At 36.9% G+C, this 14,533-nt stretch overlaps 1 protein-coding gene across 4 annotated transcripts in view; it reads left to right on the top strand.

The window, feature by feature from the left end:
- LIN52 (lin-52 DREAM MuvB core complex component) overlaps positions 1-14,533 on the top strand; it is a 115,714-nt gene that overhangs the window by 8,787 nt on the left and 92,394 nt on the right. For 3 of the 4 annotated variants that reach the window (XR_003002248.1, XM_024737851.1, XM_024737854.1), the window contains exons 4-5: positions 1,920-1,986; positions 3,916-3,999. Coding sequence is in view for 3 of the 4 variants with exons in the window: in XM_024737851.1 (XP_024593619.1) it covers positions 1,920-1,986; positions 3,916-3,999 (151 nt within the window). In the remaining variant the exon portion in view is untranslated. Of the gene's footprint in view, positions 1-1,919; positions 1,987-3,915; positions 4,000-7,930; positions 8,151-14,533 lie in introns of those variants that run through there. The other variant, XM_024737853.1, reaches the window with a different exon arrangement.

Genomic DNA, 14,533 nt, shown 5'->3' with positions numbered 1-14,533 from the left:
CTGAAAGTACCTCATAGAACTTAGTATAAAATGCCATAATGCATGTAAAACGCTTTGCATACTGCCAAGAACTAATAAACAGTACATTGTAGCTATTATTATTAGATCAGCTTTTATCTAGTAGATTGGATAGAAAGTACCTGATTTAATTTTCTTAAATTCTCATTCATAATGAATTTTTAGTTTAGTTAATTATATGCGTTACAACTAAGTACTTTACGTTGTAAACATAAATAAGTGTTTTTTTGAAAACTTTTATTAGAGCATGGTGTTTTTTGAAAATCTGATTAAATATCTACACTTTTTCCCTAGAAGTATGCACATATATATTGAGTTTTGTTTCTAGGGGTTCAGGGCCATCCCAGGGCCCCAGGTTAAGATCCCCTGGTATAGTCCGATTCCCTGCTGGGGTAGAAGTGGTGAATTTGACCTAGAGCCTTCAAGGTGAGGTAGTATAGAGTAGTGGTTTTTGAACTCAGACTTCATGGGTTTTGAATCCTGGCTCCAATAGCTTTGTGACCTGAGGCAAGTGATTTATAATCTTACTATACATCTGTTTTTTTTTAATTTGTAAAATGAGGAGGATAATAATACCTGTTTCATAGGGTTGATTTGGAAATTAAATGACATGATGCATATAAAGTGTTCTGCTTGTCACAGAGTGCCAAATAAATGTTAATTTTTAAAAAAGGAAAAGGAATAAATAAGTCCTGGATTTGTAATGTACAGCATGGTGACTATAGTTAGTAATACTGTATTGCATATTTGAAAGTTGCTAAGAGAATAGATCTTAAAAGTTCTCATCACAAGAAAAAAATTTTTGTAGCCATGTATGGTGATAGATGTTAACTGGACTTATTGTGGCAATCATTTCACAGTTTACACAAATATTGAATTATTATGCTATACACCGGAAACTAATATAATGTTATATGGCAGTTATACTAGAAGTTAAAAAAAAGAAAAAGAGGGCTTCCCTGGTGGCGCAGTGGTTGAGAGTCTGCCTGCCGATGCAGAGGACACGGGTTCGTGCCCCCGTCCGGGAAGATCCCACATGCCGCGGAGCGGCTGGGCCTGTGAGCCATGGCCACTGAGCCTGCGCGTCCGGAGCCTGTGCTCCACGACGGGAGGCCATAACAGTGAGAGGCCCACATACCGCAAAAAAAAATAAAAATAAATAAATAATAAAAAATACATATGTAATGCCCTTGCTCCATTCTTTCCACGGGACCCTCTCCTAAACCCTGATATTCTAAATCAGTACATCTGGGTTATGGCCTAGTTGTCTGTATTTTTTTATAGTTACACAGATGATTCTCATGTGCAACCAGGATTGAAAACTGTTACTCCTATTCTAAGAATGGGTTCTCTTGCATGTTTTGTAAGTTTTGTAAGTTCACTTTCAGAAATGAAAAGAAACTTAAAATTCTAAAGTTTTCTGAAATGTTTAAAATAAAATGAAATTTCAAGTAATGATCATTCCAATCTTCTCTCATTCAGATTGAAGATTTTCTCATTTTTGGTTCTTTGAATCTTCTCCTCTGCCAGAGAATGTTACTTCCTGATTATTGTTTCAAACAGTTCAGTTGGAGGCTTTCACCAGTACTGAATTTCAAGTAATTTCTTTCACAACGATACCAATCTTTTATGCATACAACAGTAAGAGTGGTCAGACCTGATTCTTCCAAGATCATTTCTTTAAAACCAGCTTTTAAAGATGAGCAGTATTATTTTCTAAGGGTTCTATTTGTAGGCCATATCTGAACCTGGAGAAATCTAAGTCTTTGAAATTATAATTTGCCAGTATTTTCAAACAACCTAAAGGCTGTGTGAAAAACTCCTTTTCTTATAAGAAAGAAGAGTAGAGTCTCTTCATACTTTGCTTATATCTGAATGGATATATTCTTATTTTCTGACAGCCTATTACTAGCTCTCCACCCAAATGGATGGCTGAAATAGAACGTGATGATATCGACATGTTGAAAGGTAAGCAGTGCTGGTGACGTTTAACCTTTAACCTGACATTTATGCTCCTCAACAAACTACCATTCCAATTTTTCTCTCATTCCCTTACCAGTATTCTTGGCTTCAAATTGCCTATTTAACCATCCTTATTCATGGTTCTTCATGTCTAAATGCCCTTCTCTACTTTTCCATGTGTAGAAATCCTGCCAGTTCAAGACTCAGTAATAATGATTTCTTCTGCTGCTAAATTCCCTTAATACTAACTTTATTTTGTATGATGCTTAGAGTTAAGTAAAAGCTCTTACATAAATTTTCTTATTTAATTCTCATACAGGTCCTGTGAATTAGGTATGATATCTAAGTTTCGGAGGTTAACTTATTAACCAAGGTTTATTAGAAAGAATTAAAATTTAAACCCTGATTTTTTTTTTTTTTTTTTTTTTCCACGGGCCTCTCACTGTTGTGGCCTCTCCCGTTGTGCAGCACAGGCTCTGGACATGCAGGCTCAGTGGCCGTGGCTCACGGGCCCAGCCGCTTCACGGCATGTGGGATCTTCCCGGACCGGGGCATGAACCCGTGTCCCCTGCATTAGCAGGCAGACTCTCAACCACTGCGCCACCAGGGAAGCCGCAAACCATGATCTTTTTAAGACTAGTCTCTTACCGCTATAACACAAGTGCTTTATTTAGGATTTACTGCCATATATTGCTGCCAGGACTATTAACTGAGAGCCCCTTAGTGGGTTAAGAGCTGTCTTTTAGTTCTTTCTATCTCATCAATTTCTCTCATAAAGAATACTGTAAGTAGTGAATATTGTTGTCTGATAAATGACTTGGAACTCAACCACAAAGTAGAAATTTAAATTAAAAAACATTAATTTTCTTTGATTTTGCTCTACTTTATTTAATTTTTTTATCATCCTTCTGGTGATAAGATTCATGATGGTTGTGAAGTAATAGACTGAAGTTAAGGTAAAAAATCTGGAATTCTTAAGCTATTTAAGCAGCTGAACAGATCAAGAAAACCTACTTATGCCAGATATAGATAATGAGTGTGGCATGATTAGTTGCAGAAAATAACACCTCTATTTGACTTCAGAAGTAATTCATTCTTCTGCATGAAATGCTTAAAAGCAGATCCCCTCCTCCAGCCAAGGGAAAATTAAGTCTCAAGGGCATCTCGGGTTCATTGTTGTAATGTTCCAAACAGACATTTATATAATATCCCATCAGCATGTATTTTCTAAGGAAACTTTAAAGTTTTAGTAAGGGATCAGAGCATTATGTTTCATGCAAATTGACCTATGTCTAAAACCTAAAAGGAATTGGGTGCTATTTAAAGGAAAATCTCGGAAAGTAAGTTTTTATTTTAAGTATACTGTCTTCTTATCTGGTAAACGTAAAAATTTTTATAGGAATTTGATTTGAAGGCAAAGTTTGGATTAATATTTAGTCTTTGTTTTCTAAACTTAGGGAAATAGGGAAGAGTGTTTTATTGCTGTTTTATTAATTGGAATAATGAGGACTTGTAGATGACAGTGAGACAGAGATCTGTCTGTAGGCTTTCTCAATTCTGTGTCGGATCACAAGTTTCATATTTTAATGGTGTATTCATTTTGTGTGATTGGCAAAATGAATGTAATAAAAGGATCCTCAGGATAAAACACATAATTTACTATTGTGTCTATGATGACTCTCTTCTCATTAAGTGGGTAAGCTCATCTGAGGCATTTTGCAGTGGTGGAAAATTCACTGGTATGCCTGTGTGTGTGTGTGTGTGTGTGTGTGTGTGTGTAGGGGGAATGATTGGATGAGAAGAGATGAATCCATTTTCTATTTTTCTATAGGAATTAAACTTGAAAACTTTTATAACAAGGATTTGCAACCTGAATGAGTTGTTACTAGAAAGCAGTGGAAAGAAATGGTAATGAAATAAATGATTCTGTTTCAGAACTGGGGAGCCTCACCACAGCTAATTTGATGGAGAAGGTACGAGGCCTTCAGAACCTGGCCTATCAGTTGGGGCTGGATGAGTGTGAGTACCCAAATCACATTTATTCAGGGTTGCATGTTGTATATTTCATGATGAGTTCTGTCATAATTCAGAAAGTATCTTTATTAGGTGTTTTAAAGGTAAGAAGCCATTGTAATTAAAAGTATGCCACTTATGATAGAGTGTGCTGGAATAATTACTGAGTTTACTAGGTTACAAGTTGTTTTTCGCCGTACAATGAAAATATATTGGAAGCTCTTAGAGTTTTAAGTGATAGAATGTCGTCAAACTAGCTTAAGCAAAAGAAGGATTTTATTCACATAAATCAAAATTGTAGGAGTAGAAATAGCTTTGAGCATCTCTAGAGCCATGACTCATTATTTATTTACTTTTTATTGAAGTATAGTTTTTTAAAAATATTATTTATTTATTTAGCTGCGCCAGGTCTTAGTTGTGGCACGCAGGTTCTTCGCTGTGGCATGCGGGATCTTTAGTTGCGGCATGTGAACTCTTAGTTGTGGCATTTGGGATCTAGTTCCCTGACCAGGGATCGAACCTGGGTCCCCTGCATTGGGAGTGGGGAGTCTTAGCCACTGGACCACCAGGGAAGTCTCTGAAGTATAGTTGATTTACAATGTTGTAGTAATTTCTGCTGTACAGCAAAGTGACTCAGTTATACATGTATATGCATTCTTTTTTATGTTCTTTTCCATTATGGTTTATCTCAGGAGATTTGATATAGCTCCCTGTGCTATACAGTAGGACCTTGTTTATCCATTCTAAATGTAATAGTTTGCATCTACTAATCCCAAACTCCCAGTCCATCCCTCCCCAGATCCATGACTCTTAATAATGTCTTTGGAATGTGCTCTTGTTCTTACTTTTTGAGTTTTGCATCTCAAAGCTCTGCTTCACTCATGAGTTATTATTCTTCTTTGATCTAGCACTGGGGAAGGTGGCCAGTAGGAACTCCAGTTCATGTCTTTAAATCTTGTAATCCCAAAGGAAAGAACATCTTTTCTGAATATTCCAGAAGAAAGGTCCTGGGGAGGACTCTGACTGTTCCATCTTGGCTCACATATCTATCCTGGAACCAGTCCTTTGGCCAAGTAGCAAAGAGCACCGAGATGGGCCAGGCCTGGGGCCTGGCTGCAGAGGCAGGTTGGAATGGTTAGTCTGACTCAAGTCATGTGGAATGCAATAGGGGAGGATTGCTTCCCCAAAGGAAGGGTTATATAACAGACCAAGAACATAATCTGCTAGCATGAGTAATGCTTTTAAAGTTCTCGTCTATTCCTGTCTGCTGTCCATTCTTTTAGCTTAAAATTATTTCTTTAGAAACTATATCTCTTTCCATACTGTATTCATTATAAAACTGGAAAAGGAATTGTAGAAAATTTTCATTTTGTAATTGAAAGAAATACTCAACATAATTAGAGTGGTTAGAACTTTGTTCTCCTTGGATATGTACCTCCAGAGACATTCATAAATGCACATTTTTGAGAGGCTGCTATAGCTTATAACTTTCTTCAGAACTGCAAGTTTTGTACTGATTAGCACAATCCCAACAATAGTTTCACAAATTGTTTCTCTTGTTTATAGAGCATATAGTGGATTTGTCCACATCATTGATTTTACTACCAAATTCAACATTTCACTTTAAAATTTAATTTAAAACTTCTAATTTTTTACTAATAGACAACACTTCCTTAGTCCTCTTTATATTTTCTTTATTTCCATTACTGTCATTAGCAGGTGACATTCTTTTACCAAGAAAACATTTTTTAATCACTTCATGAATCAAGGAGCAGAGAACAAAAAACTGCTTTGGTATGGTTGCTAGGTGGTCTGCTAGGTTCACTCATTGTTACCTAACTCCTCTGTGTACTAGTCATTTATTTCTCGTGATTAACGTTTATGTCTTGGCAAAATTGCTGATTACCGTGTATGTCATGGACCTCAAGGGTTTATAATGAAAGCCCTGTGATTATTAAATTCATGAATGCGAGACTTGTACAGTATAGAACTTGATTCTGTTTCTAGCTCTGGATAATACATGCTGTAATGATCACAGCGATCAATCCTTTATCTCTCTGTGTCAATTTTTCTTATGAAATAAAGTTTTATGCTCATTATATCAAGAAGGTGCTATATTACCAAATGTGTTTTTCAACAGTGTTGTCTCTAGTTTGTTGTAGATAAAATTACTAAATTTCCTCTGATTAGTTTTTCTTTTTCTATTTTCCTACTGAGAAAGATAATGAAGTATTTTTTCCCCACTTTTTATTATGGAAAATTTTAAACATATACCAAAGGAGAGAGAGTAGAATATTGACCTCATATACTTGTGACTTGGCTTCACTAGTTAGCATATGGCCAATCTGTTTCACTTATACCAACCTACATAATTACTTAAAAGCAAATCTCAGGCATCATATCGTCTCACTACCAAATAACTTCATATGTGAGTCCAAAAGACAAGGACTCTCTTTCTCTCTCTCTCTCCTTTTTTTTTTAGTATAACTGCAATTCCATTATTGTGCCTAAAAAATTTTAATATACTTGCTTAATGTCATCAGATAGCCAATCAGGATTCAGATTTCCCTGGTTGACTCAATTGTCTTTATATAGTTGATTGGTTTGAATCAGGATTTAAATAAGGTACTGTATTTGATATGTTTCTTAAGTCTCTTTTTTTTTTTTTTTTTTTTTTTTTTTTGCGGTACGCGGGCCTCTCACTGTTGTGGCCTCTCCCGTTGCAGAGCACAGGCTCCGGACGCGCAGGCTCAGCGGCCATGGCTCACGGGCCCAGCCGCTCTGCGGCATGTGGGATCTTCCCGGACCGGGGCACGAACCCGCGTCCCCTGCATCGGCAGGCAGACTCTCAACCACTGCACCACCAGGGAAGCCCCTCTTAAGTCTCTTTTAATCTGTCAGAGTTCCACCTCCTGTTTATTTTCCTTTGCCATTTATTATTATCCGTTATTTGTTCTGTAGAATTTTCCACATTCTGGAATTTTTTGCTTACATCCCTGTGGTAGTGCTTAATATGTCCATCTATCCCTTTTTATTTCCCAGTAACTAGATCTAGAAGCTCACATAGATACAGGATTGATTTTTATTTTTATTTTTAATTTGGCAAGAGTATTTCATAAATGGTGTTGTATACATCCTATAGAAGGGTACATCGTATCTGCTTGTCTTTCTTTGTGATGTTAAGATTAATTCATTGATAAAGGTATTGCTAGCCTCATCTATTATTCATTGTAAAATTCTTCATCACCCTTACACCCAGAGTTTTAGCAGCCTTTGAAAACTGCCTAAATTCACTGTTTTATTATAGGTTGCGAAATGGTAATACACTAATTCTGTCATTCCTTCTTATTAGCTAGAATTTTTCTGTAAAGAACTTTATCTTATCGACTATGTATTATTTATTACCTTGAAAGCTGTTCTTACTGGATGAATGATTCTTTCTCTTTATCAGTTTTTAGAATAATGAGTCGGTTCTCTGAGCATCAATAAATCTGTGTTAATGTCTTTCCACAGAATCAAAAACTTGGTGTGGTTTGTTTCAGTTTTTAATCCACACAGTTAAAATCATTATTATTGTTAAGTATTTATATTTCTGAAACTTAAGGCTTTGGAGGTCGGGGTTTGAAGTCACCTAGTTTAGTCACCTTAAGCATGGAACCAAAATTCTGCCAGATGAGTTCCATGAGCACAGCTGAGAGTTTTCAAAATTATTTTCTAGTTCAAAATTCAACCTTCTTTCAACTTCTATAGCAGTGCTTTGCTACTGATTGTTATTTTCCCCAATCATAACAATTAGCTGACATACAGAAAATAGTTTTTAAATTTAGAATTGGAAAGAATCACATTGATACGGAGTGGACTTCTTGGATACAAACTCTTTGTTTTATTGTGTATAGTGTATTTGCATAAAAACAAGATCTTTTTTTTGTCCTTACAGATTATTCATCTACTCTAGGGGTTGACATTTACTTGACACCCTAATCTGGTGTTTCGAAGTCTCTCTCAATCCTCTTTCCTGCATTAATTGAGAGGATGACGTGGATGAAAAATAAGCAATAGGAACTGATGAATCCCCAAGGACCAGTGATCCTGTTTTCATGCAAATATCTGCACTGATAAAGATGATGGAAAGAAAAAAATGCAAAAAAATATTTGTCCTCAAAAGATTGTTTGTCACTTCCCTGGAGCATTGTTAAATGTTAGTATAGAGATAATGTGAACCTTCTAGGGCTGATAGTAACTAGATTGTGTCTTTTGGAAGATGAACCCTGCCCTTTGATTTGGTACATTTTTATGTCTCAGACAGCTCTTTTGGTGTGCAGATTTTGGAATGCAATAATGTTTTGTATAGGTATTTATAGCTTTTCATGATTGGGGCCCTCTAACTTGATTTGGGCAGTTAATTTATGTGAAATTCCCATGAAAAATATAGAAATATAAAATACTGCCTTACCATATAAAGAATTCCATTTCTGTTACTTCCATCTGAGTTCAGTGTCCTTCCTGTTTACTGAAACTATTGTAGTCACCTTCTAACTGCCCTCCCTGCCTTTCAACTACCTCATATCAGTCCATCTTTTTTACCACTAACAGGTTAATTTTTCCAAAGTACCATTTGCTTCTGTTTGTCCTTTGCTCTTAAGTCATTAGTAGTACTTCATTACCCATATGATAAAATTCAGATTCCTTAGCATGGCATTCAGAATCCTCTTCACTCGGGGCCGAACCTGATGTCTAGCCTTCTTACTTCTCCTCTACCAAAACACCATGCATTGTCCTCATTTGAAATATTTTTCCCGGAACACTCCCCCATCTTCTTAATTCTATTCATGCTATTCCTTTTTCTCAGAAAACCCTCCCTGACCTATTTCTAATATTAGGACTTTTATTTGTCCTTCATTATTCAGCCAGAATCTACCTCTTTTATCAGCCTTTCCTTTTTATACCTGATCTGGAAAGTGAAATCGCTTTCTTGGCCTCCCAAATTGCTCCTAGAGCAGTTCGTTTGTTTCATTTTATCATTCTGGGAGATTTTTGGTACATGTCTTATCTCTTGGATTAATTGTAACTCTTTCAGGTGAGAATCATATTTTGGGGCTGTCTTTGTAGCCCACAGAGTACCTGGCATATGGTAAACATGCAATGTGTATTTGCTGATTGAATGCATCATGAACTGCTTGATGCCTTTAGATGAAATGACAGATTAAAAAAAATTTATTTTATTATGTATATATATTTTTATTTTTGGCTGCATTGGTTCTTCATTGCTGCGTGCAGGTTTTTTCTAGTTGCTGCGAGCAGGGGCTACTCTTCTTTGCTGTGCGCGGGCTTCTCATTGCAGTGGCTTCTCTTGTTGCGGAGCAGGGGCTCTAGGCACGCGGGCTTCAGTAGCTGTGGAGCATGCGCTCAGTAGTTGTGGCTTGCGGGCTCTAGAGCTCAGGCTCAGTAGTTGTGGCACACTGGCTTAGTTGCTCCACGGCATGTGAGATCTTCCCAGACCAGGGATCAAACCTGTGGTCCCCTGCATTGGCAGGCGGATTCTTAACCACTGGGCCACCAGGGAAGTCCCAAAATGACAGATTTTTAAAATGAAATCCACTGACTTAAAACTGAAAAAGTGGAAGCTTCTAGAAATTGTTCTTTTTCTGGATAGTCTGTGTTTTAGTGATGAGAAGTAACATTTGAAGTTCTCATAATGTCTGAAATTTTTCTCTTATGACAGTGGATGATCAACCACCCATAGTAAAGATAGTGTGAAGCTTGTTGGTAATGGTTTGGTTTTATCTTCTACCTGACCCCTACTCCATTGCTATTATGATCTGGGCATGATCCTGATTTAGTCATGTTAAGTTGCAACAGAACGTACCTTGTTGTATTCCTAAGACCCATTGAACCCAGTAAATCCCACTGAATAGTGATTTCAACAGTTTTTGTCCTTTTTTAAAAAAGGTTTCCCCCGTCTTTGAAAGCTACAAACCTTGTAGTAGTTATGCAGGTGACCTACTTACTGGCTATATTCAAGATATTTTTAAATAGGATGTGATGATTGGGAAAGCAGAAGACCGTGCCATTTGAAACTAGGGCTAAAGCTTGGGGTTCTGATGCATTTCTTCTTTTTCCTTTTTTTTATAATAGCTTTACTGGTATGTAATTCACATGCCCTGCAACTCACTTATTAATAGTGTGCAATTCAATGATTTGGGGTATATTCAGAGTTGTGTAGCCATCACCACAACCAATTTTAGAACATATTCGTCACCCCTCAAAGAAATTCTGTACCCATTAGCAGTCACTCCTCATTTTCCCCCAAACTCCATAGGCCTAGGCCACCAAGGATATGCTTTCTGTGTCTATGAATTTCTACTGTGGACATTTCATATAAATGGAATCATATAATATATGGTCTTCTGTGACTGATTTCTTTCACTTAACATAGTGTTTTCATTGTTCATCTATGTTGTAACATGTATCAATACTTTATTTCATTTTTAGGATTGAATAATATTCTACTGTATAGATATATTTATCTACCAGTTATTCACATTATGTTTATCCACTAGTTGGTGGACATTTGGGTTATTTCCTCTATTCAGCTAGTGTGAATAATGCTGCTGTGAGCATTCATGTACAGGTATTTATGTGGACATATGTTTTCATTCTCTTTAGCTTATAACTAGGAGTGGAATTTCTGGGTCATATGGTAACTCTACATCTAACCTTTGGAGGAACTGTCAGACTATTTTCAATACTGACTCTTCACCATTTAACATTCCCACCAGCAGTGTATGAAGGTTCCAATTTCTCAACACCTTGCCAATACTTATTATTTGTTTTTTAAAAATTATTACATAATCCATCCTAGTGGATATATTATGAGAAGTGATATCTCATTGTGGTTTGGATTTGCATTTGCCTAATAGCTAGTGATATTGAGCATGTTTTCATGTGCTTATTGGCTAGTTGTATATCTTCTTTAGAGAACTGTATTCAGATCATTTGCCCATTTTAAAATTGGATTATTTGTATTTTTATTATTGCGTTATATGAGTTCTTTATTCTAGAAACAGGTTGCTTATTCAATATATAATTTGCAAAAGGTTTTCTTACATTCTGTGGGTTGTCTTCTTACTTTCTGGATGGTATTCTTTGGACACAAAAGTTTAATTTTGATGAAGTCCAATTTATCAGTTATTTCTTTTGTTGGTTACATTTTGATGTCGTACCTAAGATACCATTTCCTAATTTAAGGTCCTAAAGATTTATGCCTGTGCTTTCTTCTAAGAGTTTTATTCTTAGCTCTTATAGTTAGGTATTTGATCCATTTTAGGTTAATTTTTTATATATATTGTGAAGTAGGGTTCCCAATTCATTCTTCTGAGTGTGGATATCCAGTTGTTTTAGTACCATTTGTTGAAAAGACTATTCCCTTCCCATTGAATTGTCTTGGCATTTTTGTTAAAAATCAATTGACCATAAACATGAGGGTTTATTTCTGGATTCTCAGTTCTATTCCATTGACCTATATTTCTATCCTTATGCCAGTCCCTCACTGTCTTGATTACTGTAACTTTGTAATAAGTTTTGAAATTGGGATGTGTGAGTTTTCCAACTTTGTTCTTCTTTTTCAAGATTTGTTTTTGGCTATTCTGGATCCGATGAATTTCCATAGGAATTTTAACTTGTCAGTTGTTGCAAAGAGGTCAGCTGGGATTTTGGTAAGGATTGCATTGAATCTGTAGATCAGTTTGGGGAGTATTGCCATCTTAATGAAATTAAGGTGATTCATGAATGTGGTATGTCTTTCTGTTTATTCAGGTCTCCTTTAATTTCTTTGAACAATGTTTTGTAGTTTTCAAAGTATAAGTTTTACACTTAATTTGTTAAAATTTATTCCTAAGTATTTTAATTTTTTGATGCTATTATAAATGGAATTGTTTTCTTAATTTCATTTTCAGTTTGCTCATTGCTACTGTAGAGAAATGCAATTAATTTTTGTATATTGATCTTATATCCTGCAACTTTACTGAACTCACTTATTAGTTCTAATTGTGTTTTAGTAGATTACTTAAGATTTTCTCTATACAGAATTATGTCATATCCAAATAGAGGTATTTTACTTCTTCATTTCCAATCATCCAGCCCTTCCTTCCTTTCTTCCTCCCTCCCTCCCTCCCTTCTTTCTTTCTTTTCTCTTTTCCTTTCCTTTTTTTTTTTTAATTTTTGCCTAATTGCCCTGGCTAGAAATTCCAGTACAGTGTTAAATAGAAGTGGCAAGAGTGGACGTTCTTGTGTTCCTCCTGATCTTAGGGAGAAAGCACTAAGTCTGATATTAGGTTTTCTGTACATGCCCTTTGTCCGTTTGAGGATGTTATCCTTTTTTTTTTGGCTGCACTGTGAGGCTTGTGGGATCTTAGTTCCCTGACCAGGGATTGAACCCGTGCCATGGCAGTGAAAGCATGGAGTCCTAACCACTGGACTGCCAGAGAACTCCCTGAGGATGTTGTCTTTTATTCTTAGTTTGTTGAGTGTCTTTATCATGAAGAGGTTGAATCTGATGCATTTGTTGTTGATTACACTTCACCATATACCATATAATAAAAATCTCAATTTGATTTATACTCATTTACTTGTACTGGTTTGAAATTACCTTGTATTATAAGGAAAAGATTGGTAAAAAGTTATTAAGTAAATAAGATCACACTGAGTATATTACTGTCTAAAAAAGCTTTAAGAAATTTAGCTTATTTTGATATAAGTAGTTGCTTCTGCTAATTTATCATTTAATCCTGTATGTTCATTTAGCTGTTTCGGTAGGACTATTATTTGGCTAAATTTAATCACTTACCAGTTTTTAAAAAGCAGCATTTTATTGTAAAAAAGGTTGAGACTTCCCCATTAAAACCTATGTCATCCCTGTAGTCTACACTGATGAAGTTGTCTGTACCAGAAATTATTTGGTACAACTTTCTTCCTTCTTTCCTCCCTCTTTTCTCTTCTTTTTTTTTTTCTTCGGTACGTGGGCCTCTCTCACTGCCGTGGCCTTTCCCATTGCGGAGCACAGGCTCTGGACGCGCAGGCTCACCGGCCATGACTCACGGGCCCAGCCGCTCCGCAGCATGTGGGATCCTCCCGAAACCGGGGCACAAACCCGTGTCCCCTGCATCGGCAGGCAGACTCTCAACCGCTGCGCCACCAGGGAAGCCCCTCTTTTCTCTTCTTTTCTTTTCTTTCTTTTTTATTTATTTTTTGTCCATGTGGCGGGGCATGCAGGATCCTAGTTCCCCAACCAGGGATGGAACCCTCACTCCCTGCAGTGGAAGTTCAGAGCCCTAGGCACTGGACCACCAGGGAATTCCCTGGTACAACTTTCTTTGGTGGTGGTACCAAAGAAAAACTTATGCTTCCAAGCTAGGCTGTGGTAAAGTAGACTTCTCCACCATCTAGGTATGTGGTTTTTGAAAAAGTGACCATTTGTAGTAGTTAGAAATTGTTTCCCATATAGAGAAAATTCTAAAGAACAGTTAGCTCTTTTAATTTCTTATTTTAATCTGTGAAGGAGGGCAGGGAGAGAATAGGTGGGACTCTTACACCCTGGATATTCTTCTTTGTGGCCTGACATCAGACTTCTTTGACTGGCTTACTTTACAAAGCCTGTACCTCTATCTATAATAGTTAAAAGTTAAATTAACTCTACTTGATTGATTGAGGAGAAAAATGATTTTTCACTAGCCTTTAACCTCTAGATGGCAGTATGAGTCTTACTGTACTTCTGGCTTTTCCTCTACCCATATCTCTTGAACTGGGTTTCTGATTTAGGTACAAATTCTTATGTCTTTACTGGACTACTTGCCTAACTTTGTTGATGCCTTACTTGATTTTTAACTTTTTATTTTTCCTTTTCATCTCTCCACATTAAAAAAAATTCCCTTCTTGTTTGTTTTTTTTGTTTTTTGTGGTACGTGGGCCTCTCACTGTTGTGGCCTCTCCCGTTGCGGAGCACAGGCTCCAGACGCGCAGGCTCAGCGGCCATGGTTCACGGGCCTAGCCACTCCGTGGCATGTGGGATCTTCCCAGACTGGGGCACAAACCTGTGTCCCCTGCCTCGGCAGGCGGACTCTCAACCACTGCGCCACCAGGGAAGCCCCAAGTAAATGATTCTGAATGGAAGGTAGAGGAGATAAGCTCCATAGAGTACTAAGAACTTTTGGGATAGGGGAGAAGAGGCAATTACATTAGATTGCTACAGGAATGGCAGATAAGTTTCATTTTGTATGTCAACGTAGATTGATTAGTAAGGATTTCCTAGGGCTGCTGAATTGAGGATTTTGAGGAATCTTGATTCAGATAAGTCAATTAGTGTTGTCTGCTGTGGACCAGGGAAAGGGGTGTGGTAGTATTTGCTATTTCTGGATCATTGAAAATAGACCTTAAACAACACAGGTTTTTGATGGATGGAAATGGGAAGGGACCATATTCCAGGTGGAGTGAACATTTGGAGCAAGGAGAGTTTGAAAGAACAGCTACGCTCAAGGAACAGTAT

The sequence above is a fragment of the Neophocaena asiaeorientalis genome, unplaced genomic scaffold, assembly GCF_003031525.2.
Source record: "Neophocaena asiaeorientalis asiaeorientalis breed wild unplaced genomic scaffold, Neophocaena_asiaeorientalis_V1.1 scaffold49, whole genome shotgun sequence".
NCBI classification, from domain to species: domain Eukaryota; kingdom Metazoa; phylum Chordata; class Mammalia; order Artiodactyla; family Phocoenidae; genus Neophocaena; species Neophocaena asiaeorientalis.
Note: the sequence above shows the minus strand (reverse complement) of the source record. Positions and strands in the feature narration are given on the sequence as shown.